The sequence below is a fragment of the Drosophila simulans genome, chromosome 2R, assembly GCF_016746395.2.
Source record: "Drosophila simulans strain w501 chromosome 2R, Prin_Dsim_3.1, whole genome shotgun sequence".
Lineage (NCBI taxonomy): Eukaryota > Metazoa > Arthropoda > Insecta > Diptera > Drosophilidae > Drosophila > Drosophila simulans.
This window is the reverse complement of record NC_052521.2, coordinates 13416290-13442965: the sequence shown is the minus strand read 5'-3', so window position 1 is coordinate 13442965 and position 26676 is coordinate 13416290. Positions and strand designations below refer to the sequence as shown.

The window sequence follows — 26676 nt, the reverse complement described above, 5'->3', positions numbered from 1 at the left end:
ATGTCGTTGTTGAAATTTACGTGGTCTTGTGAATGGCAAAGGCAGATAAGAGGAAGCGCAAAAAACTATTTTGGTCCAAATCGGCAATATTTTTATATTTAAAATGAATTCGGGACAAAAGACAACCGGCAGCCGACGGGCCTAACTTGCGGACGGTTATCGCCAGTATATGGCTTGCTCCGAAAACTAGAAAACCAACGTCCTTATGCTCTATGCAACAAAAAATGTTAGCTGCCTCATACGAAAACAAACAATTGAAGAAGTTTTTATGAGTATAACCGGTAACTATTTAATTTTTTATTACATTAATGCCAAAAAACAACATACGTTAACATTTCTTTGATAGATTTTTATGTGTTTTTCCTTCTCAGTGCACAAAAACGAAATTAAAGTAGCATCTCGGATACTTTCGGAGCAATTGTATAAGCCATACAAATATGAACGCTGCTGGAGGAGGTAGTGGCGCCCAGGCGGCCGGAGTGGCGGCAGGCAACAGCAGTCTCAGCCACAATGCGCTACTTTCCACGGCCTCAGGAGCCACCACGATGCCTATGGCCCAACTGGCGGACGGTTGGTTGGAGCTGGAGTCCGACCCAGGTCTCTTCACACTGCTTCTCAAGGATTTTGGCTGTAATCTATTTGAATATGTCTTGTTCCACACATCCTATTAAAATACCTACCATCCTCAGGTCACGATGTACAGGTGGAGGAGGTGTACGACCTACAGAAACCCATCGAGAGTCCATATGGCTTCATATTTCTCTTCCGCTGGATAGAAGAGCGACGTGCCAGACGCAAAATTGTGGAGACAACAGCTGAGATATTCGTCAAGGATGAGGAGGCCATTTCCAGCATTTTCTTCGCCCAGCAGGTAGTCCCCAATAGCTGTGCCACACACGCCTTGCTTTCCGTGCTCCTAAACTGCAACGAGAACAATCTTCAGCTGGGCGACACCCTGAGTCGACTAAAAACCCACACCAAAGGCATGAGTCCGGAGAATAAGGGGCTGGCTATTGGCAACACTCCGGAGCTGGCTTGCGCGCACAACTCCCATGCAATGCCGCAGGCTCGGCGCCGACTGGAAAGGACAGGAGCTGGCGTCTCAAGCTGCCGTTTCACCGGTGAGGCGTTTCACTTCGTTAGCTTTGTGCCTATCAATGGACAACTTTTTGAGCTGGATGGCTTGAAACCATATCCCATGAATCACGGCGGTTGGGAGGATAGCGAGGATTGGACAGATAAGTTCCGACGTGTGATGGCTGAGCGACTGGGAATAGCGACCGGCGAACAGGACATACGCTTCAATCTCATGGCCGTAGTGCCAGACAGGCGGATTGCCATAACACATAAACTTAAGATGCTGCGCACAAACCAGGCAATTGTGTCCGGGACACTGCAGAAACTTCTAAAGGCAGACGAGCAGGGCGAATCGGGGAACGGAGACTCACAACGTCCGGATACACCCACCACATTATTGGAGCCGAGCGCTTTCACCGCGCGTGATCTGCAATCGCTTCTCAAGAACCTGGACACGGAAATAGCCATCAATGAGCAGCACCTGGCCGACGAAAACGATCGGAGGCACATGTTTAAGGTGGACGCCAGTCGACGCACCCACAACTACGATAAGTTCATCTGCACTTTCCTGTCTATGCTGGCCCACCAGGGCGTCCTGGGCGAGCTGGTCAGCCAGCATTTGCTTCCGTCGAAGAAGGTCAGTGGCCAGGGTGCAGCCAATCGGATCAGCAAGCAGAGCAACACCGCGAGTGCGGGCGGAAGCACCACAGGAGCCAGTGCATCCACACCCAAGACTCAGCAACAGCAGGCTGCGACCGCTAAGAATGGCAAGTCGCCAAGCAAAACGCCAGGCAGGAGGCGGAAGGGACGCAACAAGTGCAGAAAACGGAAGTAGGCGTACAGCATGTACATGTTTTTAAGAATACAGTTTGCATTTTTAAGACCATTCATTCCAGTATTGTTTTTCTACAATTTCCCCACCAAGAAGCACCAATTTACCCATAAGATCGGATAAGTTTAGTTTTAGTGACATTCACAAATGCGTTTCTTTTAAATACGAAATCAACTTGGCAGCTTCATTTTTATTTGATCGCACTTCGACCTTTTTAATAATAAAAAACCATTTTGTTCGTACGAATCGATTTTCATGTGGTCCTTGATAGACAAAGGACCCAAATGTGTATGCATTACATATGAATAATATATATATATTCTGATATATATCTATATGATAGTTGTATAACAAAAACGTAATCCTTCAATAATTCCTCGGGTTTCTTTTTCCAATCGGGTGAATCCTAACGTTATTGTAAAATATTTAGTCGCACTCGTTGTAAAGTTGATTCAACAAAAACAATGCATAAAACAAGAGAACGCTATAGTCGATTTGCTCGACTATCATATACCCGTTACTCAACTAGTGGGAGCCGCTAGGAAGATATCTCTGAAATTTATTGGCATAGCGGGGAATATTGTAAAATAGTATAGAATAGTAAAATAAAAACCAAAATTAGGCGTGACTGCTTTTTACGCTTAAAGTAAGAATGTTTTAAAATAACTAAGCGTGACAAGAAAGCTAGTTTCTAGACAGACGGACGTGGCTGGTAATCCTGATCGAGAATATATCTTCCTGCTACAAACTTTTCAAAGAATCATCTAGTAACTAAGAGTAACGGACGTGATTACGTGCAATTGATTACAAACTATAAAAGGCATTTGACGGATTTGCAAATGGTTTGGCAAAACATACATGTGTTAGAGCTAGACGACTTTTTGCGTTCAAAAACAAGTCAACTTTCAGTTAGAGCTGATTTTTGGGTGATATCGGGCTGTAGGTGTTGGATAGGATGCTTAATAGTGTTGCTGATAGTTTGCTTGACTAAGTCTAAAAGTACTTTATTGACCTATGCCATAAATGGTTATAGGACGTTCTATGCGTATTCTTAAATACGACGCGATGCGATGTGTGTGAGCAGTACAAGAGCAGCCTTTAAGAAAAACATATACAATTATGTTTTATTACGATGTTGGTACTTTTTGATGTTGCAGTTGGTGGTAGGTCATTGCTGTAGTAGTTCAAAACATGAATGCATTCATTTTGCTCAGTCCCAAAATACGATTAACGATACGGCAATGCAAAGAACAGGCGGCAAATTTTGTGACTTGTTGGGATTTTCGATTTCTTTTTGTTAAACATCGCCCCTGGGGAGCGTTCAACTTGAAGTCGCCTCAGTGGCTGCCGCCTTGTCGCCATTTGTTAGCTGCTTGCCTGCTTCTGGCTGCTCCTTGACATCCTTGGGAACCACATCCTCGCCCTCACCATTGTTGTTAGCAGCAGCCACAATGGAGTTGATAGCATCATCCACCTCGTTCTCAGTGCTATCGGTCTTGAAATGCTTTTCAATTTCACTGCGCACCTTGACAATGTCTTTTCGGCTATGATTAATAATTAGAATACAAGTTAGAAAATCCCCTGTGCAAAGGCAACACATTGAAATTCTCACCTAATCTTTACGAACAGAATGCCATTGATGGTGTTCAACATGTCCAGGACCGAGCCCATCGACGGTGGTGTGATGTGGATGGGCGGCAGGTCACTGGTCAGTTTGCCACTGGAATAGATATCGTTCATCTTGCGCTGCAGCAGCACAGCTTGCTGGGTCAAGAGACGCAGGCACTCGGCCGAGTCCCTGGTCTTCTCGTGGTTCTCGCCAAACTGTTTATAAAGTATAGTATTCAGCTTGATTTATCGAGAACTAGCTTAGTATGCACCCACCTGAGACTTGTAGAAAGAGTACGTTTCCTTCTCGTTATTCAACGCAGAGCGGAAGTCGCCCATGCAGGACTGTGTGCGGGCCATCAGGTGATAGCTGAGGGCCACGTGCATATCCTTGTCGCCAAAGTATTTCAGGTTCAGCTTGAGGGCATGCTCGATGAAACGCAGCGACAACTCGTATTCGCCCAGCGCATGCAAAATCAAACTGATGTTGCTCTGAAAATAAAGGTAAGTCGGTTGGATTTTAATCAAATTTTCAACTAACTTGGTAAACTTACATCGATCAGTGCCACTTCCGGATGATCTTCACCACAGATGAGCACCATCAGATAGCGAGCTCTGTACAGCAGCTTAAGGGACATTCCCACGTGTCCGTTAGCAAACGAATAGAGTGATAGGTGTGTCTAAAGAAGGAGGAATACAGATATTAATTGAACTTAGAAGGGACAGCAAAGGCACATACGTATTCCAATATGGTCGATGGGTGGTCCATGCCGTTCACCCGCTCGCTCATGATCACTGCTCGCTGTTGGATCGCTAGAGCATCTTGGGCATCGCCCAAGAGGTAGCTGAGCCTGGCCAGCATGCGCAGGCAGGATCCGTTTTCCTGGTGCAATGCGCCAAATACGTTGTTCAGCAGGTTGAGTGCTCCGCTGATTAGTTCATAACCCTCCTTAAACAAGCCCTGTTGGATCTTGGCCTGGCCCGTGGTGTAGAAGTTATAGGCGTCGGTTGCCCGGGGACTTATGTGCTTCACAATTGGGAACACATTGACGATGTCGTCGTCGCCAAAGGTTGGCTTGTGCTTGGACTCGAAGTTGTACTCTCGCAGCAGCACCTGAATACCAACCTTCAAGCAGAAGGCGCGCATCAGACTGATACGCAGGATGCCGAACTTGGAGACCGCAGTCTCAATCGAGTCACAGTCCAATTCCCAGTCCCAGTAGACCTTGGCCTCCTTACGAATTTGCTGCCACAGGGATCGGGGCGTCATCAGAGTCCAATCGGATGCGGATGAACCATTGGAGGAGCCAGACAAGCTGCCATTCTGATTGCCTGTCGCCTGCTGTTGCTGCTGACCCTTACCGCCCTTGGAGGACTTGTGCTTGTTGTGCTTACCGCCGTTCCCGCGTTTCTTGTGCGCCTCCTCGCTGCTCACGGCCGGGTTGACGGGTCCGGTGGTCAGCAGACAGTTGAGGAAGTGGCTGATGGCGGCAGAGAGGTGCAGCGGCTCTGTATTCTGCATGTACGTATAGTAGATGTGCTTGGTGGCCCGTACGATCAGCTCGAGGACAGCGATCCTATGCAGGTAATCCATGCGAGGCATATCTTTTAAAATTTTAATAACCTTGCCCAAATAACGCACGTTGATGCCGTGACTGTGCAAGGATTCCGTTAGACTCTGGCCATCGATTGGTGACGATGAATGGGACATATGTTCCTTGATAAAGGCGGGTATCTGCGTAAGGACGAGGAACTCGGCTGCTTCCTGCACGAGCACCTTCTGTTTGGCCAACGAGCTGACGGTGCCCTCCTCGCCATCCACGTGACGAATGCCGGGCGAGAATACGTCGGGGTTGAAGCGGAAGTCGAACTCTTTCTCCTTCAGCGATCCAACAGCGGCGCAAGCCCGTTTAACTACCTCGGAAGCTTGCACCTCATTCGAAGAAGCTACGTTGCTCTGTGCCTCCCGAATGGCATTAACCATGGCGGCGGTCCTGGTCTCGCCAGAAGTGGACCTCTCCTTCTTCTCCTTCTCTTCGTTCTTCTTGTCCTTGTCATCGGGTTTTTCAGCTCCGTTTACTTTACTTGCCGCCTCTGCTCCTTCTATGGCTGGAGCAGGATTCGCCTCCGGTTTTTCAGACTGCTTTATGGTAGTAAGCTGCTGAAGGTGCGCAGCGGCAATTCGGATAAAGTTAACATGTCGATCCTCGATAAAAGCTTCCAGCAGCTCTTGGCGCAGGCAGCACAACTTGTGCCTGTGCTCGATAGGGAAGCCCATATCAACTAATTCCTTGCAGAGCTGCACGTCCTGAAGCTTCAGGAAGTTCACGTCTGGCGGGAACGTGCGCAATAAGTCGAGGATGTAGTGCCGGCCATCGTTTCCAATAATGCCCTTGCACTCTACCGAGGAGCACAACTCCACGGGTTCATCCCGCTCGTTAAGCACTACGTGTGGCAAGATCTTCAGATGCTTACCGGCTTGTCTAAGAAGCTCCAAGTACTTGGGATGGCTGAGCACTGTCTTTCCAAAGTCAATGGAGCCGTAGACGACGCTTTGCTCCTGCTCCCGCTCCAGAATTCCGGGAATAATAGATTGGGCGGTAACACGGTAGCCGCGATAATCAACTACGACGGTTCCCAGAGTGTATAATCCTTCAATATCAACGGCATTGTAGACACGCACGCCGTGCAGATCGTATCGAGGAGCAACAAAGGCAGCTGCATCGCCGCCCAGTTCCTTGTAATGGTCTCTTACGTCGAAGCCCATCGAGAAGAAGATATTGTTCCAAATGAACATTTGCATCTTGGTGTCCTCGCCGGGATTAATGGCCAGCACATTGCCGTCGATAACGGCCATGGCGCCCCTCGTGGCGGCAGTCACGAAGTCCCCGTGCACCTTGAAGATGGCGCGCTCGCGCAGCAAGCGCTCCGGCAGTGTCTTACGTGGCAGTTCCCGCGTCGTCTGCAGCTCTTCGTTCCAGTCGCGTGTCTGTCCGGGGATGTGCTCTTCGTAGCTGTGGGATGGAAGGATCAAGGGTACAAATTAATAAATTACTTTGTAGTTATAATATTAAAATCTTGTTGTTCAACCTACCCCAATTTAGAGCTGAATGCATCCTCGGCGCGAATAGCGTCCACTGTGTGCTCCAGGATGGGAGATGCCCACTGGTACACCTGATAGGGCGTGGCTACCCGCTCGAATGCATGACGCATGGTGCGTCGCTTCTGGATGGTCTGGAAGGCACGTCGGAACGATGGTGATATGTGGGAAAGCAGATCGATCAGCGAGTGGCTGAGGTGGCTGGGATTGTCGGGCTTCGGGTTAAAGGTGTCGTCTGTCGACTGGTTGATGTAGAAGCCCTTGGAACAGGCTGAGATGTGGAATCGTTTATCCTCCATAGTGACAACGTACAGATACATGAGATCACCATGCAGCTTGCGAGGACCGGGTGGCGGGTTCCAGGCGGATGTCGTCAGTACCTTGAGAGCCTGCGGTCCCTTGGCGTTCTTCACATTTGGATGCAATGGCAGAATTGGCGGATCACTTACACCCGGAGTCACATACTCCGGCGGTGTGCAATCCACAGAGTCCGGTCGCGTCCTCTTCTTGTCCAACAAATCACCCTGGGTGATAGTGTTTAAGTAGGTCAGCGAAGTACAGTCAATGCCATTGTACGCGTCGGCCGGGTCAAGGTTTTTCAGAAGATCACGGACATGGCGCACATGAATACGGGCCTCTCGCATGGTGTACGGCTCCTCTACCACCTTGATGGTCGAGCCCTGCTCCAGGTTACTGATTGCCTTGAGCTCGGCGAAATTGTCGAGCGTCACGTTGTCCAGCTGCAGCGAGAAGCATGTACGATGGCACGTCTCCTCGCGGTCCATCAGCAGCTGGTGGATTTCCTGCACCAGCTCCATGCTAGACAGCTGCACGCAGAGCAGATCGGCGCCGGGACTGCTGATGTTCACCGTGATGCCAATGTCCTGCAGGGCGTCCAGGTCAATGTCATCACCATCAGCCTCAGCATCCGGTGCTCCTCCATCCTGCGGCTTCTCAACATTGGCATTGGCATCGGCATTGTCCTCAACTGCATCCACCGCTGTGGGCTTCTCGGCGTGTCCGTTGCTCAGAGCGGCTTCGGTTGTGGGTTCTGGTGGGCTTTTGTTGCGGTTCTTCTTGCCTGCATGGGGCAATGAAAAAGTAATTTGTTAGTCAATATTGGGAAAGGCATGTGGAGCATTGTGTAACCTATTCGATGTATGCGGAGGAACGTGAACTTTGGACCGACTTTTGTTTCCATGTCCCCCAGAAGAATCTTGTATGAATATATTATTTAGACTACCGACCTGATCTTGAGTCGCTCGCAAAGGTTTTCTAAGGGTTTTGAAAAATCTACTTGTTCAAAGACAATTTGTTATAACACAACTATGGTTTTTAGTATGTTTTTATTGTGTTTTAATGTTATGTTTGAATTTAATGTTTACAATTCTTAATTTATAAATAGTGGCTTGTATCTAGTTTAATGATTAAATCATGAGATTATTTGAAAAATGGTGTCAGTTAGCAATCAGGGAATTAAAGGTAAAGCAAATAAGATACACGTTTTTGTTCTATAATTTTCTGGCAATATATAATAATAATTAAAGAAAGAGGTGCGTATTCGCCTCTACCTCCTGGCTCCGAGTTTTACATAATAATACTGTTCGCATACTTTCGCCGCTCAGTGTGTCTGTGTTCGCCGGCAAGCTGTGTGCTTGCATATACATATGAAGGTATATGTAAATACATACATTTACAACAAAACAGCAGAAAAACAAACAGAAAGAGACAAGCGAGCTGATAAGGCCAAAGGGGCCGGGTTCGTTCGGAGTCCGTACGAACAGTCCACCGAATAATCCAATCTCCTTTCGATCTCTCAGGAAAACGGAATGGGTTTAACACGACCATGCTAATTTCAACAGCCGTATACTAAATTACAGCACTGTGAGATACACAGGGATAGAGCCAGAGAGAGGGAGAGATAGTGAGAGAGGCAAAGAGAGTGGGAGAGGAGAAAGCAAAAGTGATAAGTACAATGTTCATTAACCGCAAGGAAATCGGAGAGAAAGAGACAAAGTGTAGAGCGATGCGTCTACGGATAGAAAACATGATTTACATAATTGTCGAACAATTTGCGTGTGTTAAGTGCATGCATTTCGGGCCGCGCACGTGTTAATTGTAGGTTAAACGCAACAAGAAATCCGCCCGGGGGGTTAATGAACATTTCGCCGTCGTTGCCGGGTTAATAACATGTGCGTTGCCATGCCAAGAGGAAGAGAGAGAGTGAGAGAGGTAGGGAACCTACACTTGCAGTTCTCACACACGCACTTAACTCCAATACACATACACACATTTACGATTGCAATTGTAACACACGCGGTTTCTGGAGAGAAGGGGAGAGGGAAGGCTCGTAAAAGGGGGCGGAGGGGCAAGCATAGACAACGGGTGCCGCTTTTAAGGCATTATAGGGGAGAAAAAGCCCATTACGTAATGTTAAAAATGTTATGTGATTGGCTTTTGTGGCAAATAAAATATTGAGGCAGTTTCCTAGGCAGCAAAACTAAGGGGAGGTGGTGATGGGTTGGTGAGTGGGTGGGTGGTCGGTTGGTTGGTTGGACATGGGCGTAGGCGGAAAGTTAAACGCACCTTTCTTCTTCGCAGCCGGCCCGTCAGCAGCCGTGCCATTGCCATTGACCAAGTTCTGATTCGAATTCTGCTGATTCGAATTCGGATTCAGGTTCTTTTTGCCGCCGGCCGTGTTGTTGTTCTCCTTGGCCTTGCCGCTGGCCTTTGTTGCTGTTGCTTTTGCATCGCCCGTGGCCGTTGCATTTGAATTCTTCGCCTCCGTTTCAAGCGCCATGCTTCTGCTTCACCTGCTCGCCAAAAACTCAACAAAACCAGCGGAGAAGACACAGAGTTCTAGTTCACGTTTTTTTTTTGGGCCCGTCCGTCCGTGTTACACAACTCTAACCGCTCGCCGAGCTCGGGGTGATTTCGGTTCGATTTTCAGTGTCTTTCTGGTCGATTGCGAACGTGATTGTTGTTTCGTTAACGATCTCGTACGCATCTATGACAAGTGGGTCTTTGCTAGTTCTGTTCTTTTCAGCACATTACTTGTCGAGGATATAAATCGGCCGATTCGCTAGAAAATAACGCGTTATGTTGTTAACGGCTGAGAGTATGGCCACCGGCTGAAAACTTAAATATACCGCTGGCAGTGGCCTGGTTGCAGTATTTAGTATTTAGTTATTTGCTATGTACAATTGGAGATGGTCAACAATTAGAGGGGGATGCACATGCAAACACGATACCAATATATATAATTACATTTATTTAAGGCTAACAGGAGATAACAATACCAACTTATCTTTATTCAAAACTAATTTTCAAGTCTTTTTTTAAAGTGCGTCATTTTAGCGTCGATGAGGAACAGTGGAATGTGGAACATGGGAGGGTTTTCCATTTTTTTGTTATTTGGAGGTGAATTCCAATGCAAAAATGTTAAGAAATTAATTATATAATGGACCCTTTTATGGATGGGCTAGTTCATAGCTGGACTTACTGTTATGCCATTATCTCAATAATTAAAGTTTTCCTGGAATTCCATCGTTTCGCCATCGCCGCTAACTTATCGACGCTAATTTGACTCACATCATATTATAGAACAAGCATAGTCCCCTTTTAGTTTTTTTTTTTTTAATTCAGCGTGCATTTTTTACGACTTGCAATACAGCCACACATAAAATACTGTTTTTAACTAAACAAACATGTCGCTTATAAAGAATTTGGTAAAAGAGCCCGAACAGAAGACAAAGAAAAAGAGAAAGGATGCGGGATCTGGAGAAAGTGATTCCGATGAGAAGGACAAGCCTCTGCGGCCATTCATCAAAACCGCCACAGATCTACAGAGGCTGAAGCTGGAGAAGCTCATGAAGAATCCGGTATGTGTTTGCATTGGATAGCTAGCTGGGTGGACATTCGCTTTAATCAACCATTTATTGCCAGGATAAGCCCGTGGTCATACCGGAGCAGCGCCGCGAACGGGACTTCATGTCCTCGGTGCCCACGTTCGTGCGGAATGTGATGGGAAGCAGTGCTGGAGCGGGTTCCGGCGAGTTCCATGTGTACCGCCACTTGCGACGCAAAGAGTACGCCCGCCAGAAGAACATCCAGAACCAGAGTGCCCGCGAAGCAGCAGATGAAGCCTACCAGCAGAAGTTGGACGACAACAAGCGCGCAGCCGAGGAAAAGACTGCTAAGAAACGAGCCAAACGGTTGAAGAGAAAACAGAGGGCGAAAAAGCCGAAGGAGGACAAGAAGCCACTGGCTAAGGAAGCCTCAGAGGATAGTAACACAGAATCCGAGGAAGAGCCCACGGAAGAAAAGGCAGAAAGTAACCCTGAGGAAGGACAACAGGTGGCCTCCAAGGAATCCGAAGACAATAGCACCCAGGAAACTCCGAATGAAGAGGCAGTGAATTCAAATACAGAAGCAAGCAGCGCGGAGTCTACTGCTAAAAGCTCAGAGGACACAAATCCAGTGGAATCAGTTAGCACTGAAGCTACAAAGGAATCCCAAAATGTGGACCAAGAACAAGACAAGCCTGTGCCGTAGTACCTCCTGTTCTACTATATTCCTATCAATAAACCTATCTAGAGTAATAAAACACAGTGCGGTTTTATTTATAGTACTTTTGTAATATATATATTAAGCGATTTCTATACATCGCCAGTATCTAGGGGTTTTCATCTGAGGCCATCTTTCTAAAGCAGTTTGGTTGAGAAGAAAGCGTTTTGCGAATTATGCATTGAGTTGTCGTGGCTTAGTGCGCATTTTGTTTTTTGCTGTCTTACATTTATAAGGTGCATCAAATGTTGCATTTTCGAGTATAATAAATGCTTTCAAAATTTGACATCGAAGGCAATACAAAGTCAATACATTAATTATACCCTTGACAGGAATCCACCGTTTTAAGTTCTGGGTATAAACATATTTTTTTTCTGGTTTCTTGAAGAAGCAAGTTTTTATTGTTTTCAATAATTAGATTTCTTTGAATCCGAAAAATCGTTTCTTCTAATTGATGGATTTTTCTGCGTTTCGTTTTTGTTTTCTCAGATACATCTATATGATTTCTCGGTTTTCCACAAATAATTATTTATAGTATATTTATATATAGGTATATTTTTTGCCGTTGCTCTTAAATAAACAATTACAAATAAATTTGCAGCATTTTTCTACTATGTAAACCGTAAAAGTAAATTATATTTTGAACTTAAAGCCAACTTAAATTTGTAAGCATTTTGAAAGGTATTTGTTTTTGTTGAAGATCCTTTCGCGAAAAAGAACACAAAACAGGAATTGTGTAAAGTGAATACGGTTAAAAGAAGCAAACTGTTATCGTAAAAACTACCTCAATTATGATAAAAAGCATGTTGCACTCCTCCAAGTAATTCTCATTAACAAACTTCTTTTTGTGAGTACAAGTTTTCTTAGATGTTCAAATACTTTCTTGCTTATATATTTTTTTCAGCGAATTTAGCTATTATTATGCATACATTGCAAACACTAAAACACATCAACGTCATTGAATTTTTTTCAAGTGAGTGCGAGTGCTCGGGTACATTTGTGGATGGAAAAACATTTCTGCGCCACATGGTACACATGGTACTAGCCGTCGAATGAAATACATTTTACCATTGTAAATACGTTTCATTCTCATCGAATTCTACGACAAATTCAAGTTAGGATGCCTGTTTGTTTAGCGAGCCAGTGCTGGTTTATAATGGAGGGGACGCCTTTAACTTTAAACGATAATCGTATGTAGGTATTTTTTGGGCATTATGTTTATGTACTTTGTATAGTAGGTAGGTAGTTAGTTTAGTTAGAAGGTCGTACAATTAAATAAATAATTCGTTTTCGCCAGTTTCATTCAGTTTTAAAATACAATATGTTCATTTCACGCTGACACAGAAAGCGTCTGGAAAATAAACTTCCGCGGAGGTGGCCGAGACTGCTCGTGTGTGTGTGTGGGTATGTGATTTAATATATTAGCTTTATTTATGTTTAAATTGAGAAGTAAGCAGAACCCTTGCCGAGTCTTCCTTAATTTAACGACATTCCCAGACCTTAACTGTTTGATCTACGCTACCGCTAATTACGTACGGATGCGCTTTGTGAAAATCTGCAAGGAAACGACGGATGGCAATTAAAATATATGGTTAACATAAACAATTTCTTGAGTGAACCCACCTATGGAGGTGCAGAAATGCTGATGCGCGTATAGCGTCTTCATGCATCGCTTGTTGCGCAAGTCCCAGACCCGAATGGTCTTGTCATCGCTGGCCGACACCAAGTATTTGCCACCAGGATGGAATGCCAGACCACGCACCCAGTTGTCATGGCCACTCAGGGTAAGCAGGCACAGGCCGACGCTCACGTCCCAAATGCGAATGGTTTTGTCGCGAGAGCCGGAGGCCAGGAACGGGCCCTGGTGATGGCCCTTCTTGTTGTCTGCTCCGGCTGCCTCGTTTATCGCAGAGGCTGCGGCTTCCGGCGCCCAGGCAATGCACTCCACAGTATGCTCATGATCGCGTAATTCAACCTGCAGAAGAATCAAACCGTCGTTAGACTCTTCATTGCCAGCAGAAGCTGCACATGGCAGTGCTCACCTTGCAGTCTTTTGAATTCGTCAACCAAACACGTATTGTCTGATCATTTGAGCATGTGGCAAAGATGCTGCCTTCGATGTGCACTCGCACCATTCGCACCCACTCTCGATGGCCTGTGTAGGTTTTCACACAGTAGCTGAGGATGAGACATCACATGTTGGTCATGTATCCTTTAAACGAAACTTCCTTTTTCTTTAACTCACCCTGTGGCCACCTCCCACATTTTAATAGTGCGGTCCCGTGATGCAGAGAGTACATAATCTCCGGCCGGCACGAAGGCCACCGACGAGACATTGTGATCGTGACCATGCATGGTTTTGATACACTCATAACTCTGCTGGAAATCCCACAATTTGATGGACAAGTCCGCGCTGCAGGAGGCTGTTGCAATTAAAGCAAAATTTAATGGGTTTTCTATATATTAAACTTTGGCATAATCTTACCCAAAAGCTTGCCCTGGGCATCGAATGCCACATCCTGCACCGAGTCCGTGTGTCCCTTTAGGCTGCGCTCGTACTCGCCTGTTTCGAAGTCCCAAATCCTAATGGTGGCGTCTTCGGATGCGGAAACCATTAGAGCAAAGATGGGGTGAAAAATTACCTGCAATTATAAAATATATGTAATTGTTTATTAATTTGTTAACTTGTTATCTACTTGACGCGAACTTACCCTCGTTATGCTGGCACGATGACCGGTTAGGGAGAACTTCTCTGGCGGCCGAGGTATCCACTCGCCAGGCGTCCGTTTGTTCTTTGTGGGCGCGCCCTCGATGACCTCCTTCTCAGCTTCAGTGAGCTTAGCCTCTAATTCCATCACTTTCTTCTGCAGCCGAATGACGGACGTCCATTTCTTCTCCAGCAGTCCGCCAAACTTCTTTTCCACTTCTGTGCTGAGATCGGCCTCCTTGCGGAAGGTCTCCAATGAGTCGGCGTAGCCATTTGAGCCCAGATAATCGGCAATCGCTTGGTTACTGATGGCGATACAATTACAAGGATTAGTTTAAAGAGTACTGGTTATATAAGACGACTGGGACTTACAGCTCCTCGCGCTGCCGCTGCGACAACACCATTTTCATACTGTTTTCCGATTTGGCTTGTTTTGCTTCTCTCGTTCGATTCGATTATCCGCCTTCAACTCGTGCAATTCTGCAATGGAAAAGGTAGACATTCAATATGTGTACAGCAGTTCTTCCCACAGTCAGATACAAGATATATTTCCTATATACATATCTCGCAACCCATTTCATTAGACTATGCATAATTTGTGTTTCATCTATCGAACTTCTACTGTATAATCTTATGATGAATTGCTGTACCGGGGACAGGAAATTGGTTTCGCAAAACTTAAATGCCAAAAATGCCAGCAAGTTTCGTTTGAGTTCTCATGGAGGGCAGGCAAGTCACCCACATTTTCTTGGATTTTTTTGGCAGCAGTATTTCTGTTTCCTATGCTCACCTTTCGTCTAGTCATTATACTGTTTCATTCTCCTCTCTACTCCCAAAACCCAAAGCGGAGCATCATCATTATCGTCGTCTTTGGTTTCTGGCACACATTTTTGTGTTGCCCGTGCCTCGAATAAGTGGGCAAAAAAATAATAATCGAAACTTTGGTAAAGCTTAAAGCGAACGAGCAGCAGCATTTGGTAACCCTGCAATCGAACTGCACTCGTCATCAGTGAGTTCAAGGTTCGATTTCATATGGAATTGGGCACAATTCATACGGGTGCCCGTGTTTTTTTTTGGACTGCAAAACCTATTCAATCAAGGTGGCCAAATCACAGGTATAGCACGCAATAAAAAACAACACAGCAGCAATCGGAAACAAATAGCAAACGCATATCTCGCGTACTTGATAACGATGGACAACTGACGCGTTGCCAACGAAGCGAAGGAAAATCCACGACAAGGCAAAGCCAATTAGCCGGACTTAACGGTAGTTCAAGCAACTTCTTATAGGTAAATAAGGCTGCGAAAGAGCGTGCGAGCGAATAAGCAGAACAAACACGGACACCAGAGGTGCAATTGATAGCATCAAACCTAATTCAACTTACGTTTCAACTGTTTCGTTTATTTGTGCGAAATAGTTATTGGCTATTTATTATTATACGATCATGAATGAAAACATAAACAAGACCTAAATATCTCGAATTCATTACTATTTTCATGGCCCCACCTGTGAGAGACACGCTCACACATCACGGTCTAGGAAATGACGTTTCCAAATTATTTTTGGCCAAATGATATTTAACGATTTTTTTTAACTAGCAAATATGGCAAAAAAGACAGGCAAAAACTGACCAAACGGGTTCGCAGTCGAATCCGATTCGGAACCGCCACTCAATATAGCCGTGAGTCATGCGACTGGACGCGACTTGAACTACTCCTATAGGGCTTATCAGCTGTATTCGAGCACTTGGCGCTCATCATTTGAATATTGTGGGTGGATGTTTGGCTGCTCGCTAACTGCGCATCTAAATATATCCCAGGAAAATCGATGAAAAGCGTTGCGAACGTCATGAGTATTAATGGAAGTGGAGCGTGGGCAGCAAAGTGGGGTTAAGATAGTGGGGGGTCCCTTAAACCGCCGGAGCACCGAACGAAGTCAACACTGCTTGTGTTGTGGCAACCAGGCATTCCGAAACACAAAGCCATGCGCACTGTAACCGTAAAGCTGTGGGTGTGTGCCACATGGGGGAAGGAAAACAATGGGAAGGGGGCGTTTGGGTCGCACGCCACACCAGAAATGTTACTAAATCAGTGAAAAAAATATGCGATTCTCATTGTTGCACATGCTCAAGTTAATTTGATATTTGAATTTTAAATGGTTTCGGGTGGGCGTGAGAGCGAGATAGTTGGCAAGGGGAATAGACCAGGGCTGCAAAACGCACACACACAGTAAGGTCTTGCATTTTAAGGATCCTTTCTCTTCCTCTCACTCCCCCTTTCGTTTGGATTCGCTTGCTTATTCTCTCTCTCCCGCTCTGGCAAACAGACCTTGCACTTGCCTTTGCTTGTTTATTTGCGTGTTTCATTGATTAGCACACACTCACACACGCGCCGGCGAGCAAATGCAACTGCAATTTCAAGTGCAAAAAGAGAGAGGGAAAAGGAAAACAATAGCCAAAAAAGCTTTGAACTCCAGCTTTAACCCCACGACGGGCATCGAATGCAGGGAGTAACCGTTAAGTGCCGAGACTTTTTGCTTTGCCTTTCTTTAACCCACTGCTGGGAACGTGCAAAAAGCTCGTCACTAGATAATAGAAACAATTTGCAGTGTCAGGAGCGCTTTCCACACATTCTGGGAAATCGCAACGGGTCTTGAATACCTAAAAGAATGCCGCAGCAAAAAAGCCCAAAACGGAAAACTGTAAAAAAAAAACAAAAACAACACAAGCACAACGAAGAAAATAAAACGAGATTTCTTGTGCATTGGCAGAACTGGTTTGCCCAGTAATAGGTGTTGTTGGCCTATGGGGGAACGGGAAGTACATATATGCAAGGAATCGGCCAGTTCGGGGACTCGACTTGGCTAAAAATCGATCAATTCTACTTTTGGCGAGGGGGAGGACTCCAACACATGCGCGAAAATCCACAGACATCGTCACTCGTACACACACACTCGCGCACGCACACCAACGCACGCGATGTGTCATCGCTTTCTGGTGGTTGTAAATAAAATGTAATCATAGTTCGTTTCTCCACTTATTTACTGATCGCCTTTTTGTTCAACACACTACTTTTTTGTGCATAATTTGCATAACTCTTTCGCTTGTTTTTTCATTCTCTTTTCAATAACAAACACAATAACAACAACAGTTTGAACGAAAATACTGTTACGACGGCCATCTTGGATAGAGAGAGGGGGCCAAGAGAAAGAAATGTCCCAAAGGCAATATGCATAATGGGGAAAAAGGACAAATATCCAATCGCACATATAGTATATTATATTTTCCGACTGCAACCGACAAGCTCGGTACATTATGCACGCACTAACACTCTGCCATTGCCAGTTTTGTACATATGACGTTTTTTTCTTCATTTTTCCCAGTTGCCCATTACACAGGTTGGTTGCGAAAAATCTATTTTGCTTGGGTGTTCTATTTACAACGCGACGACTCGGCGTTTGTTCTTATTAGGCAGCGGACGTTACTTACAACAATTTAGTATTTCATATATTTATAATTACGCTTATTTATTTATGTTTAATCGAAATATACGAAAAGAATTACGCAGAAAAGTGACGAGCGGACGAAAATGCTTCGATTAGTGTGACCGCAGTGGAAGCAGCTCAAAAAACATCACAGGACTATCGATGACAGCGATTAGCTATCGATGTGAACTAAGAATGTAGAAAATGATAATAAAATGATGTATAATTACTTATAAATACTTTTTATATCTTATATAAGGTTTAAGGACTGCAAGCATTGAGTAACGAAGGAGTTGCCATAACTTAAGCCCTACCTCCATGCAAGCGCAGTGTGAACAGCTTAAAAAATTGGCGCGCTATTTAAAATACTGATAAGGAAATGGACCTTCGTCAGCTTTTTTTTTGCGGAACCACAACGCTTATTCGTTAGTGAACAAAATGGATTTCCAATTATTTATGCCATATAAGTACTGCCATTTATTTATAAAACTTCCCAATTCGATAGTCAACACTGCAGTTTGCTAATTGTAAACCGATTTTGTTGTTATCTTACACACACACTCGCGATGGGAGTAAACGTTCCTTATCACCGCTCCACACAGCGCCAGAACAACACAACCGATTTATGGAGTGCTCCCTTTGGCGCTCAGTGTTCGAGAATCGCTCAGCGGAAACGGTTATTAGTTTACTGATTTTCGGGCGGCACACCACACATTCGTTATTCATAGTATTCCGCCCAAATATTCGCGAAACAGCAACAACAATTAGCAACCATCTGCCTTCTGTCACCTGTGAGTGCAGCGTATCGTACACAATCTCAACCGCTCATTGGGAAAATTGCCGAATAATGTAAATCATTTGCCAAATTTGGGCACTCGTCGTTGTGTGTTATCAGTGCTCGAGATTTAATCAGCCATTTGTACGCATTACATTATAGCAGTATATCGGTCAATTCTGTGGCCATATAGATATTTGTGCATATGATTCAGTTTCGCACTGCTTGCTAATCCTGCGGTAGCCGATCCTCCTGGCCACATTAGCGTTTGACTGGCGAAATCGAAAGCCATTTATGAGCCAGCCATATGGGTGTTATCAGAACGACGACTCTGATTATATGCCGATGATAAAGGCCGCGCTTGTTCGTGTGTAACCGTTAAATTGTTATTATTGGCTTACTTGGTGTTTTGGAAAACCTCGGCGCGCTGCGATTTGTTTAAACAATCGGGCACAGACATTGGCAAATTGTCAACGTTCCATTGCCACACTTTCTGATAACCACACCGTGCGCCATTAATAATGATCGGAAAGTGTCATTTTTTTATTTGCTTTTAAGAAGAGCTGTCTTCTTCGCCTGCTTCCGTTGAAATTAGTAATTAGTGCTGCCAATTTCAGGGTTCGGAATTCTTTCGATTAGCGAGCTCTTCGATGACGCACTCAGCGAATCGACAATATGGTATAGTCTATATATCTATATCTATTGCTATACCCATTCCATTTGCGACTGCGTGATGGGTTTGCAAATGGAGCGGCGATTAATTGCATTCGAATTCGAGGATCGTCGGCGATTTTCAGCGAATCTGTCGTTAATTTTGTTCGATTATTATTGGGTTGTCCAACAAGCCAGATTACTATCTGTATCTATATCTGCTGCCCACTTCTCCAGCCTGTGAAGTGGCTTGATAAGATTCTAGGGATCCAAAAAATGAAAAAAAAAGGAGGCAATATTGCGACATGACATTGCTGGCGTTCTTAACTCCATTCCATTGAATTTCCGCTGCCTTCAAAGAAACAATACTCCACTCCATGGATTTGGGTGCAAGCCACGACATTGAGATAACCCCCTTTTTCGACCATTTCGTTTATTGTTTACATTTTCCAATTACGTGTGGTATTTCTGAAATTATCATAAATCGATGGGAGTTTATGTATTGTATTTAATTTTTGTTGCGCTGGTCAGCAACTCGGAGATCCAGAATCGTTTCCCACATCGCGAGATTTGCCAAAGTTCGGCGGCCACTAATTGTTTATGACCAATCACCACGTCCAGTGAACTCTTATGTGTTGTGCTTTGTGTTTATAAACAAATGAACGGTGTGCAATTGGGTGAGGTTAATGCTTCGCGGAAAATCCCGCGCAGGAACCGGTTGCATTAGCTCCCCGCCGATAACCATTTGTTATTAATAATTAATAAAGCATTACTCACTCACAAACAGCAGCAGAAGCAATGAGGTCCTAAGATGGACGCCACAAACTGGAAGCAATCGTTCAGGATTCACGCACTGATCCTTGTCCTGTGGATCGCTGTGGTCCAAGGACAAACCGATGGTTTCCTGGTGGCAGTGAGTGAGAGCCAGGAACTGGCGGAGAGTAAGTACTATTTAGCTTTTAAAAATAAACATTTAAGATACTGGAACAAGATACTTTTCAAATCCCAAGTGCATCCATTTTTGTATTAGCCTATAATAAGCTATAAAACCCATATTTCAGAGGTGGAGGTGACTGTGGTTTCTACGGTCTACACACTCGGCTTTAGCATCTCCAACGAGGCGGAGTACTCCATCGATAAGGTGACCTGTCGCAATGGATCCGGATCGGAAACCGAGGCCAACGCAGCGCACGTGTGGTTCGTAGAATGTTTTGGATACATTGATCTCCCGAACTAACATAATGCCTATGGTTTCCAGCGAAAAGCTTAATCCTTGCACCTTCTACACGTCGGTGGTTTCATTCCGATCGAATGTCTCCGGCAAACCACCGCCTAGTGACCAAACGATCTATGCCTACACTGAATATAAGCGTGAGTTCATATAAATATGGATATGCTAACTATGGATGTTAACCATATCATCTTTAACCGCAGAGCCCAAGACCACAGTGACCTCAGTGGTGGCCACAGCGAACACCATCAGGGTGACCTGGCAGACGACCGACCGCGCCTGTGTGGAGTCCTTTGGCATCACGGCAAAGGCGCCGGACTACACCAAATCCTTTCAGCTGCTGAACGACAAAAGTGCTCAGACTTTCGTGAGTTTGAGCGCCTGCCTGACGCACACGATCACCCTGGACACGCGGAACAATGCTAGCGTCGTGGTGGACACGGATGCCACCGATGTGGACACGCAGTACGCCGAGCCCGGCGATCTCGTCATGAACGTAACGAACCTAGCCAGTGGCATCACGATGATCACGTGGGGTGATCCCTCCGAGAAGAACTGCATCAGTAACTATGTCTTCAAGTGGCAACGCAACGATTGCGGAACGGATCAAAACCAGGATACCACCACGGAAGAGCCCAGTACGGAAACCACAAACGACATTGACTACGTTACCACCACGCCAATGGAGACCACACCAGATCCGCCCAGTGATGGAGGTAGACTCTGGGGTTCCCCTTATAACTTCTTTTGAATCACATGTGTGTTTTATTCTTCCCACCAGTTGAGTGCGAGTGGACCGATGTCTCCTCCGATGGCAAGCTGAGGGAGTACCTCCTGACCGATCTTCAAGGATGTGAGCTGTACACCTTTCAGGTTTTCATCAACGAGAACACCACGGCCAAGGCTTCTCAGACCTTCACTTCGGCGGAAAAGTGTGGGTACAACTAGATAACCACCTGTCCAAGTAACCCATAAATCCCATACTTCAAATGTTTAGTGGTCAGTGCCGTCAATGAACCCAGTCCCATCGCCTATCCCACCCAGTTGCATTGGACTTGGTCCTCTCCCCGAAATCATCCCAAATGTGTGGCGAATTACAATGTAACGCTGACCGGACCCATTCAACGACCGGAAATCAAAACTATGAATGTGATCACAGAGGAGACGTTCGCTATCTTCGACGACCTTGATCCGTGTGGGATATACTTGGTGGAGATTGTGCCCAATCAGCTAAATGGAAGCGCTGGCACCAAGTACCAGGAGCAGAGCACCGTGGGCGAGGATCGTGAGTACAAGAGCTTGGATGAGTATTCAACATCTATCTATCTACTGTGACTATCTTCTTGTAGAGCCCTCTGTGATTCAAGATCCCGTCGTGGAACCAGAAGCCTACTCCATGGAGGTGAGCTGGAAGACGCCCGAGTACGCAGATCTCTGCATCGATGGCTACCGTTTGTCCGGCTGGATGGAGGACGATAAGCTGATTGAGGTTGAAGCACTTAGTGTTACCACCCAGAACACGTCGGTGGTTTTCGACAAGAATTTGCTGGCCTGTCAGGTGTACATCATCCAGATAATCCCATACACCAAGGAGAGCCTCGATGGCCAGCTCAGACAGGTCGGGGTGGAGACTAAAGCAGCTATAGTCGATTACACTAAGGTACTAGGGATTATTTGTACCTATTTGTCCATTTCTTACTGACTGCAAGCATTTTGTTGAAGGTCAAGCTGGAAAAGACGAAAGCTGGCTCCGAATTCATCGATTTAACCGCCTTCAATGCGGACTACAACAACTCCTGTCCAACGATCTTTGCGCTCTTCACCTGCAATGCCACCACCCAGGTGCGAAATCCATACGCGGAGCGTTATGTGGAGGGACATAGCAAACAGGGTGGGTACTGGCTCCATTCGGTATCCAGATAGCTATTATAATCGTATTCCAATCTCAGGTTTTAATGCCAGTCTCAGTCCACTTTCGCCCTACGCCACCTACGTCTGCAGAGTAATACTCTACAATGTGGCAGGACCTTCCGAGGCAGCTGTCGTTGCTGATGTGCACACGACAACCTACTGTAAGAGCTACATATATTTACGGAGTCCATATGTAAGTTGAATTCCATTTGCAGTTCCCGAGCAGCCGGAGAATGTGATGCTGGAGAAGAGCACGGTCAGCAGCCTGCTGTTCAACTGGCAACCGCCCACCTACACAAACGGACCCATCAAGTACTACCAGGCATTCCTGATGCGCCACGAGGCCAGCTACTTTGTGCCCGCTGAATGCGCCGAGGTGGAGCAGGACACCAAGTCGGAGACCAAGGGCGATCCCAGTGTGAACTTCACGGGTCTAGCTCCAGCGGTGCGGTACATGATGCAGGTTGCGGCACAGAATGACTTCGGAATGGGCATCTATACAGCACCCGTAATTGGAATCACTTTGCCCGCAGGTGAGTTAGGATGAAGAGTAGTTGCAAGTCCATATAGCAATGTCAATATATCGAACCTTGTAGTATCCGACATCGTGACCCAGTTGACCGTACTGTCCCAGGGTCCGGTGAACAACAACGCCGTGTACGGAGCGAACGTGACTATCACGTGGAAGGTGCCCTGCAAGTCCAATGGCGATATAGAGTATTTCCAGCTGGCCTTCAATGGCACACGAAAGAACTTCGCTCCAGTCTCATTTGAGCGGCAGGTGGAACTGGACACGGGTAATAAGCAGGGACGGATGTCCTACACGGAAACGGAAATGCAGCCGCAGTTCGACTATACGGTTGAGGTGTCCGTGAAGAATCGCAATGTGGAACAGTTGAGCAGCAGCGTACCGGGTAGCTGGCAGTCGCCACCGGGACGTAAGTATCGAAATATCGGGCACAAGCTTAACGGATAAGTAATCCATGTATCTTCTCTTTCAGTGCCCACCATTCCGAGTGAAGAGCTTATTAAGCAAATGCGTGCCAATGTCGAGGAGACGTCTAATCCAACGAAAACGGCCATTGTCCGCCTTCCAGCTGACATCATGACATCCGAATCCGGCGACATCAAGTGGGTGGCACTGATGGTCTCGCAAAAGAACTGTGCTGGAGTCCCACATCTCAGATACGATGTTAGCAGCGATTGGCCAAAGGTTCTATCCTACCAAGAGGCCGGCGCAGATGGCACAGGCGACTGCAGTCTGGAGTACCAAACCACCGAGGAGCGCTGGCATCCCGAGCCCGTGCAACGTCAGCGAAGGGATGGAGAGCTGACATCCGATGAGGAAATTGTTTTTACCATCGGAGTGGACAAGTGCTCGGAGATCAAGAAAACGTACTGCAATGGACCTCTGCTACCCGACACGGACTACAACGTTGTGGTGCGACTGTTCACCGCGTCTGGTTATAGCGATGCCGCCGTACTGAACTTCAAGACCAAGGCGGCCATCAAGGTGACCCTGATCCTGGTGAGCGTTTGCAGCTGCCTGCTGCTGGCCTTCGTACTTGGTTTGACGGTTCTGTGGGTGCGCAAGCGATTGGCCTGGTAAGTCAACGATGGCAATCTTCTCAAGAGAAAAACGTCTTAACTTCGTTTGGTGCAGGAAACGTGACTCTGGTCAGGGTATCGAGGACCCATTCGGCAATGTCATTGCCAAGAACTTTGCCATCTTTTATACCGAGGTTGCCAAGCCGGAGAAACTGGCCAGGGAGTTCAAGGAGATCACCGTTGTGGCCTTGGAGCTTAGCTATTCCGCCTCCGAATTGGGTTGCCACAAGAATCGCTATGCGGACATATATCCATGTAACTAACTTAAAAGTAACTTCAACAAATAGTTAATCTCATTATGGGACATCTATTTAATAGATGACAAGAATCGCGTGATTCTGGACATCGATGCGGAGGGATCGGACTATATCAATGCCTCCTTTATAGATGTAAGTAGTTGTTATAACTAATCCTTAAGGAAGATCATCTTAAGTGGACCTTCTTCACAGGGTCACACGCGTAAGAAGGAGTACATAGCCACCCAGGGACCAAAACCAGAGAGTGTGATGGACTTCTGGCGCATGATCCTGCAGTACAACGTGCGGGTTATTGTTCAAGTTACCCAGTTTCGCGAGGGCAATACGGTAAGAATGCACATGATTAGGTACTCGAAATGGAAGATAAACCTTAATCTTCAACAGATCAAGTGTCACGAGTACTATCCGTATAATTTGCGTGGATTGACTGTGACTATCAAGTCCAAGGAGGTTCTGGAGCTATACGATCGAACTGAGTTGACTGTTGTGCACGACAAGTACGGACTGAAGGAGAAGGTGATCCACTACTATTTCAAAAAGTGGCCCGATCACGGCGTGCCCGAGGATCCCATGCATTTGATTATGTTCGTGAAGAAGGTGAAGGCGGAGAAGCGACCCAGTTACTCGCCCATCATCGTCCATTGCAGTGCGGGAGTGGGCAGGACGGGCACCTTTATTGGTCTGGATCTGATCATGCAGCGATTGAAGAGCGAGTCGAAAATCAACATTTTCGAAACGGTCAAGAAACTGCGATTCCAGGTGAGTTTTTTTTAGTGGTTATACAAAGTGCATATATCTTATTACTTCTCCAACTTTCAGCGCATGAAAATGGTGCAAACGCAGCAGCAGTACACGTTCCTCTACGCCTGCACCTATGAGCTGGTCAAGCACAAGATTCCCAGAGCTGCCTTGAAAATGGAGGGGCGTCCCAAGTCCGTGACCGAGCCCGCCATTCCCGCTCCCAAAAAGGTGAGCTTCCCGGACGTGGATGTGGGCAGTGAGTATGTGTCATCCGCACCGATGATCGATGCGGAGAACGGTGTGCCCATCCTGCAGCTGCCTGCTCGGTTCTCCGGACAGCGGAGGAATAGTCCACCGGGCGAAAACGATGGTCAAACTACGAGCAGCAATATGTGAGATGAGCTGTGTTTTTTTTTTGTAACTTTTGTATTAACGATGTGTTGACAACGCAGCAGCAATAATAGCCAAAGAAATATGTGTCTAATGTGTATGTTAAGCGGGAAACGTGGATATCAATTTGGTAATTGCATTTGAAAAACTGTTTTTGTACATAAATGTTATTTATAAAGAAGCGCATGTATAGCAGAAAACTATAATTTATTGAACTTATTGAATTTATTTATTAAAATGGGCAATGAGTAAAGAATTTACAAAAAACATGTCGTGTATAACAGTTTATAAGAGTTTTTATTAAATTCAAATTAGGCGGTAAACGCAACTAGAAAAGCGAAAGAGCGAGACGACTATATTTTCACAACGTCGGAGTACGACTTACACCACTGTTTACGGCACACATTTTACAGCACTGTTAGGCAGATAAATAAATTGTATTTATTTTATTAAGAAATAAATCGTAGTCTTCAAAATGTCTGAGCGAAAGGTCTTAAACGTAAGTAAATACATCTTAAGCTAATAGATCGCCAACTGACCGACTCCTCTGCAGAAATACTATCCCCCGGACTTCGATCCGTCGAAGATTCCGCGCATGAAACTGGCCAAAAACCGGCAGTACACGGTGCGATTGATGGCTCCATTTAATATGCGCTGCAAAACATGTGGGGAATATATATACAAGGGCAAGAAGTTCAACGCTCGCAAGGAGGACGTGGAGAACGAAACCTACCTGGGCATCAGGATCTATCGGTTCTACATCAAGTGCACGCGCTGCCTGCAGGAGATCTCCTTCAAGACAGATCCGCAGAACACGGATTACGAGATTGAGGCGGGGGCCACCAGGAATTTCATGGCCCTCAAGTTGGCGGAGGAGCAGGCACGTCGCGAGGAGCAGGAATTGCGCGATGAGGAGGCCAACAATCCGATGAAACTGCTCGAGAACCGCACCCAACAGTCGCGCAACGAGATCGAAACGATCGAGAGCCTGGAGGAGTTGCGTGATCTCAACCGGCGCCAGCAGACAGTGGACTACAACACACTGCTGCAGCAGTACAACACGACGGAGACGGAGAGAGAGCGCCAGGAGCGGGAGGAGCGCGAAGACGAGGATTTCATCAAGTGGGTTCATTGCTAGATATTCTATTTAGTCGATGTATTTAACGCATGACATTTTCGTAGGTCCGTAAACTTTAAGAACAAACCAGAAGGAAGCTCCCGTGTTGTCGCTGAGGAAATCATTGAGGAGATCAAGGATGAACCGTTGGACACACTGCCAGCTCCACCACCAGCCAAACAGGCCAAGCCCAGCGCGCTTAGTGTCTCCGCCACATCGTCCAGCAAAGTAACCGCAGCGCAGTCCCTGGTTAAAAGGAAGACACCATTGGTGCTGGTTAAACCCAAGGCAACCGCAGTAGCAAAGCCCACGGTAGCCACTGGAACGACGCATGTTGAAGCCAAACCAGCCGCAACCAAGCCCTCAGTTGTATCTGCTCCACCGGAAACTAAAGCTACAAATCAGCCAGCTGCCGCTCCAGCTGGACTTTCCCTTTTGGCTGCCTACAGTGACAGCTCAGAGGATTCCAACTGACCAAGCATTTACTTGATGACACATCTTAGAACTCTAAGACAGATTAAAGGAAGTCCAAATAATAAAAGCAATCGATGGTTTTATTTTAATGAACTTGAAATATGCGCAGCATTCCACCAAATACCCATTGACTGAAAATTCCGAGAA

The 26676-nt window shown here is 46.1% G+C and overlaps 6 protein-coding genes across 10 annotated transcripts; 4 read left to right on the top strand and 2 right to left on the bottom strand.

Moving 5' to 3' along the window:
• The first annotated feature begins 8 nt into the window (after nt 1-8).
• On the top strand, nt 9-2151 carry LOC6734723 (ubiquitin carboxyl-terminal hydrolase calypso). Of its 2 annotated transcripts, none has more exons than XM_016181824.2 (3): nt 9-281; nt 372-630; nt 690-2151. In XM_016181824.2, the coding sequence occupies exons 2-3, from the start codon at nt 438-440 to the stop codon at nt 1910-1912; spliced, it is 1416 nt and encodes a 471-aa protein (XP_016027932.1). In that variant the 5' UTR covers nt 9-281; nt 372-437; the 3' UTR covers nt 1913-2151. The 2 variants fall into 2 exon arrangements, with proteins under 2 accessions (XP_016027932.1, XP_016027933.1); XM_016181825.2 differs by having other exon boundaries at nt 347-630.
• On the bottom strand, nt 2093-9786 carry LOC6734722 (protein clueless). The gene is made up of 7 exons (XM_016168206.3): nt 9204-9786; nt 6612-7698; nt 4257-6531; nt 4072-4197; nt 3794-4009; nt 3522-3733; nt 2093-3453 (listed from the first exon to the last, which is right to left on the bottom strand). Exons 1-7 carry the CDS (start codon nt 9415-9417, stop codon nt 3231-3233), a joined length of 4353 nt encoding a protein of 1450 aa, XP_016027931.1. The 5' UTR covers nt 9418-9786; the 3' UTR covers nt 2093-3230.
• A 448-nt stretch (nt 9787-10234) lies between these two features.
• LOC6734720 (PRKR-interacting protein 1 homolog) lies at nt 10235-11223 on the top strand. Its single transcript, XM_002081691.3, has 2 exons — nt 10235-10498; nt 10563-11223. Exons 1-2 carry the CDS (start codon nt 10325-10327, stop codon nt 11169-11171), a joined length of 783 nt encoding a protein of 260 aa, XP_002081727.1. The 5' UTR covers nt 10235-10324; the 3' UTR covers nt 11172-11223.
• Nucleotides 11224-11233: 10 nt separating this feature from the next.
• Nucleotides 11234-17527, bottom strand: LOC6734719 (lissencephaly-1 homolog). 3 transcript variants are annotated; one of them, XM_016168205.3, is made up of 8 exons: nt 17379-17527; nt 14263-14370; nt 13895-14195; nt 13669-13825; nt 13429-13606; nt 13226-13361; nt 12807-13158; nt 11234-12738 (listed from the first exon to the last, which is right to left on the bottom strand). In XM_016168205.3, exons 2-8 carry the CDS (start codon nt 14298-14300, stop codon nt 12665-12667), a joined length of 1236 nt encoding a protein of 411 aa, XP_016027930.1. In that variant the 5' UTR covers nt 14301-14370; nt 17379-17527; the 3' UTR covers nt 11234-12664. The 3 variants fall into 3 exon arrangements, with proteins under 3 accessions (XP_016027930.1, XP_016027929.1, XP_016027928.1); XM_016168204.3 differs by having other exon boundaries at nt 17454-17489; XM_016168203.3 differs by lacking the exon at nt 17379-17527 and adding an exon at nt 15523-15828.
• A 469-nt stretch (nt 17528-17996) lies between these two features.
• LOC6734718 (phosphatidylinositol phosphatase PTPRQ) lies at nt 17997-25144 on the top strand. Of its 2 annotated transcripts, none has more exons than XM_016181826.3 (18): nt 17997-18165; nt 19591-19741; nt 19862-19997; nt 20059-20171; nt 20235-20747; nt 20813-20965; nt 21029-21316; nt 21381-21691; nt 21754-21922; nt 21981-22103; nt 22158-22475; nt 22539-22880; nt 22944-23547; nt 23606-23805; nt 23869-23939; nt 24000-24134; nt 24192-24566; nt 24627-25144. In XM_016181826.3, the coding sequence occupies exons 2-18, from the start codon at nt 19612-19614 to the stop codon at nt 24942-24944; spliced, it is 4299 nt and encodes a 1432-aa protein (XP_016027926.1). In that variant the 5' UTR covers nt 17997-18165; nt 19591-19611; the 3' UTR covers nt 24945-25144. The 2 variants fall into 2 exon arrangements, with proteins under 2 accessions (XP_016027926.1, XP_016027927.1); XM_016181827.3 differs by having other exon boundaries at nt 19588-19741.
• Nucleotides 25145-25295: 151 nt separating this feature from the next.
• On the top strand, nt 25296-26600 carry LOC6734717 (splicing factor YJU2). Its single transcript, XM_002081688.4, has 3 exons — nt 25296-25437; nt 25492-26060; nt 26121-26600. Exons 1-3 carry the CDS (start codon nt 25414-25416, stop codon nt 26527-26529), a joined length of 1002 nt encoding a protein of 333 aa, XP_002081724.1. The 5' UTR covers nt 25296-25413; the 3' UTR covers nt 26530-26600.
• The last annotated feature ends 76 nt before the right edge of the window (nt 26601-26676 follow it).

Coding starts and splice junctions, on each gene's coding strand:
- LOC6734723 (XM_016181824.2), top strand. CDS start 438: ATGAACGCTGCTGGAGGAGGTAGTGGCGCCCAGGCGGCCGGAGTGGCG. Junction 631..689: donor GCTTCTCAAGGATTTTGGCT/GTAATCTATTTG, acceptor TACCATCCTCAG/GTCACGATGTACAGGTGGAG.
- LOC6734718 (XM_016181826.3), top strand. CDS start 19,612: ATGGACGCCACAAACTGGAAGCAATCGTTCAGGATTCACGCACTGATC. Junction 23,806..23,868: donor CTATGCGGACATATATCCAT/GTAACTAACTTA, acceptor TCTATTTAATAG/ATGACAAGAATCGCGTGATT. Junction 24,567..24,626: donor TCAAGAAACTGCGATTCCAG/GTGAGTTTTTTT, acceptor TCCAACTTTCAG/CGCATGAAAATGGTGCAAAC.
- LOC6734719 (XM_016168205.3), bottom strand. CDS start 14,300: ATGAAAATGGTGTTGTCGCAGCGGCAGCGCGAGGAGCT. Junction 13,362..13,428: donor ATGTGGGAGGTGGCCACAGG/GTGAGTTAAAGA, acceptor TCTCATCCTCAG/CTACTGTGTGAAAACCTACA. Junction 12,739..12,806: donor GCATTTCTGCACCTCCATAG/GTGGGTTCACTC, acceptor GTTTCCTTGCAG/ATTTTCACAAAGCGCATCCG.
- LOC6734720 (XM_002081691.3), top strand. CDS start 10,325: ATGTCGCTTATAAAGAATTTGGTAAAAGAGCCCGAACAGAAGACAAAG. Junction 10,499..10,562: donor AGAAGCTCATGAAGAATCCG/GTATGTGTTTGC, acceptor ATTTATTGCCAG/GATAAGCCCGTGGTCATACC.
- LOC6734722 (XM_016168206.3), bottom strand. CDS start 9,417: ATGGCGCTTGAAACGGAGGCGAAGAATTCAAATGCAACGGCCACGGGC. Junction 6,532..6,611: donor GCATTCAGCTCTAAATTGGG/GTAGGTTGAACA, acceptor TCCATCCCACAG/CTACGAAGAGCACATCCCCG. Junction 3,734..3,793: donor ACTCTTTCTACAAGTCTCAG/GTGGGTGCATAC, acceptor CTTTATAAACAG/TTTGGCGAGAACCACGAGAA.
- LOC6734717 (XM_002081688.4), top strand. CDS start 25,414: ATGTCTGAGCGAAAGGTCTTAAAC. Junction 25,438..25,491: donor CTGAGCGAAAGGTCTTAAAC/GTAAGTAAATAC, acceptor ACTCCTCTGCAG/AAATACTATCCCCCGGACTT. Junction 26,061..26,120: donor GAAGACGAGGATTTCATCAA/GTGGGTTCATTG, acceptor ACATTTTCGTAG/GTCCGTAAACTTTAAGAACA.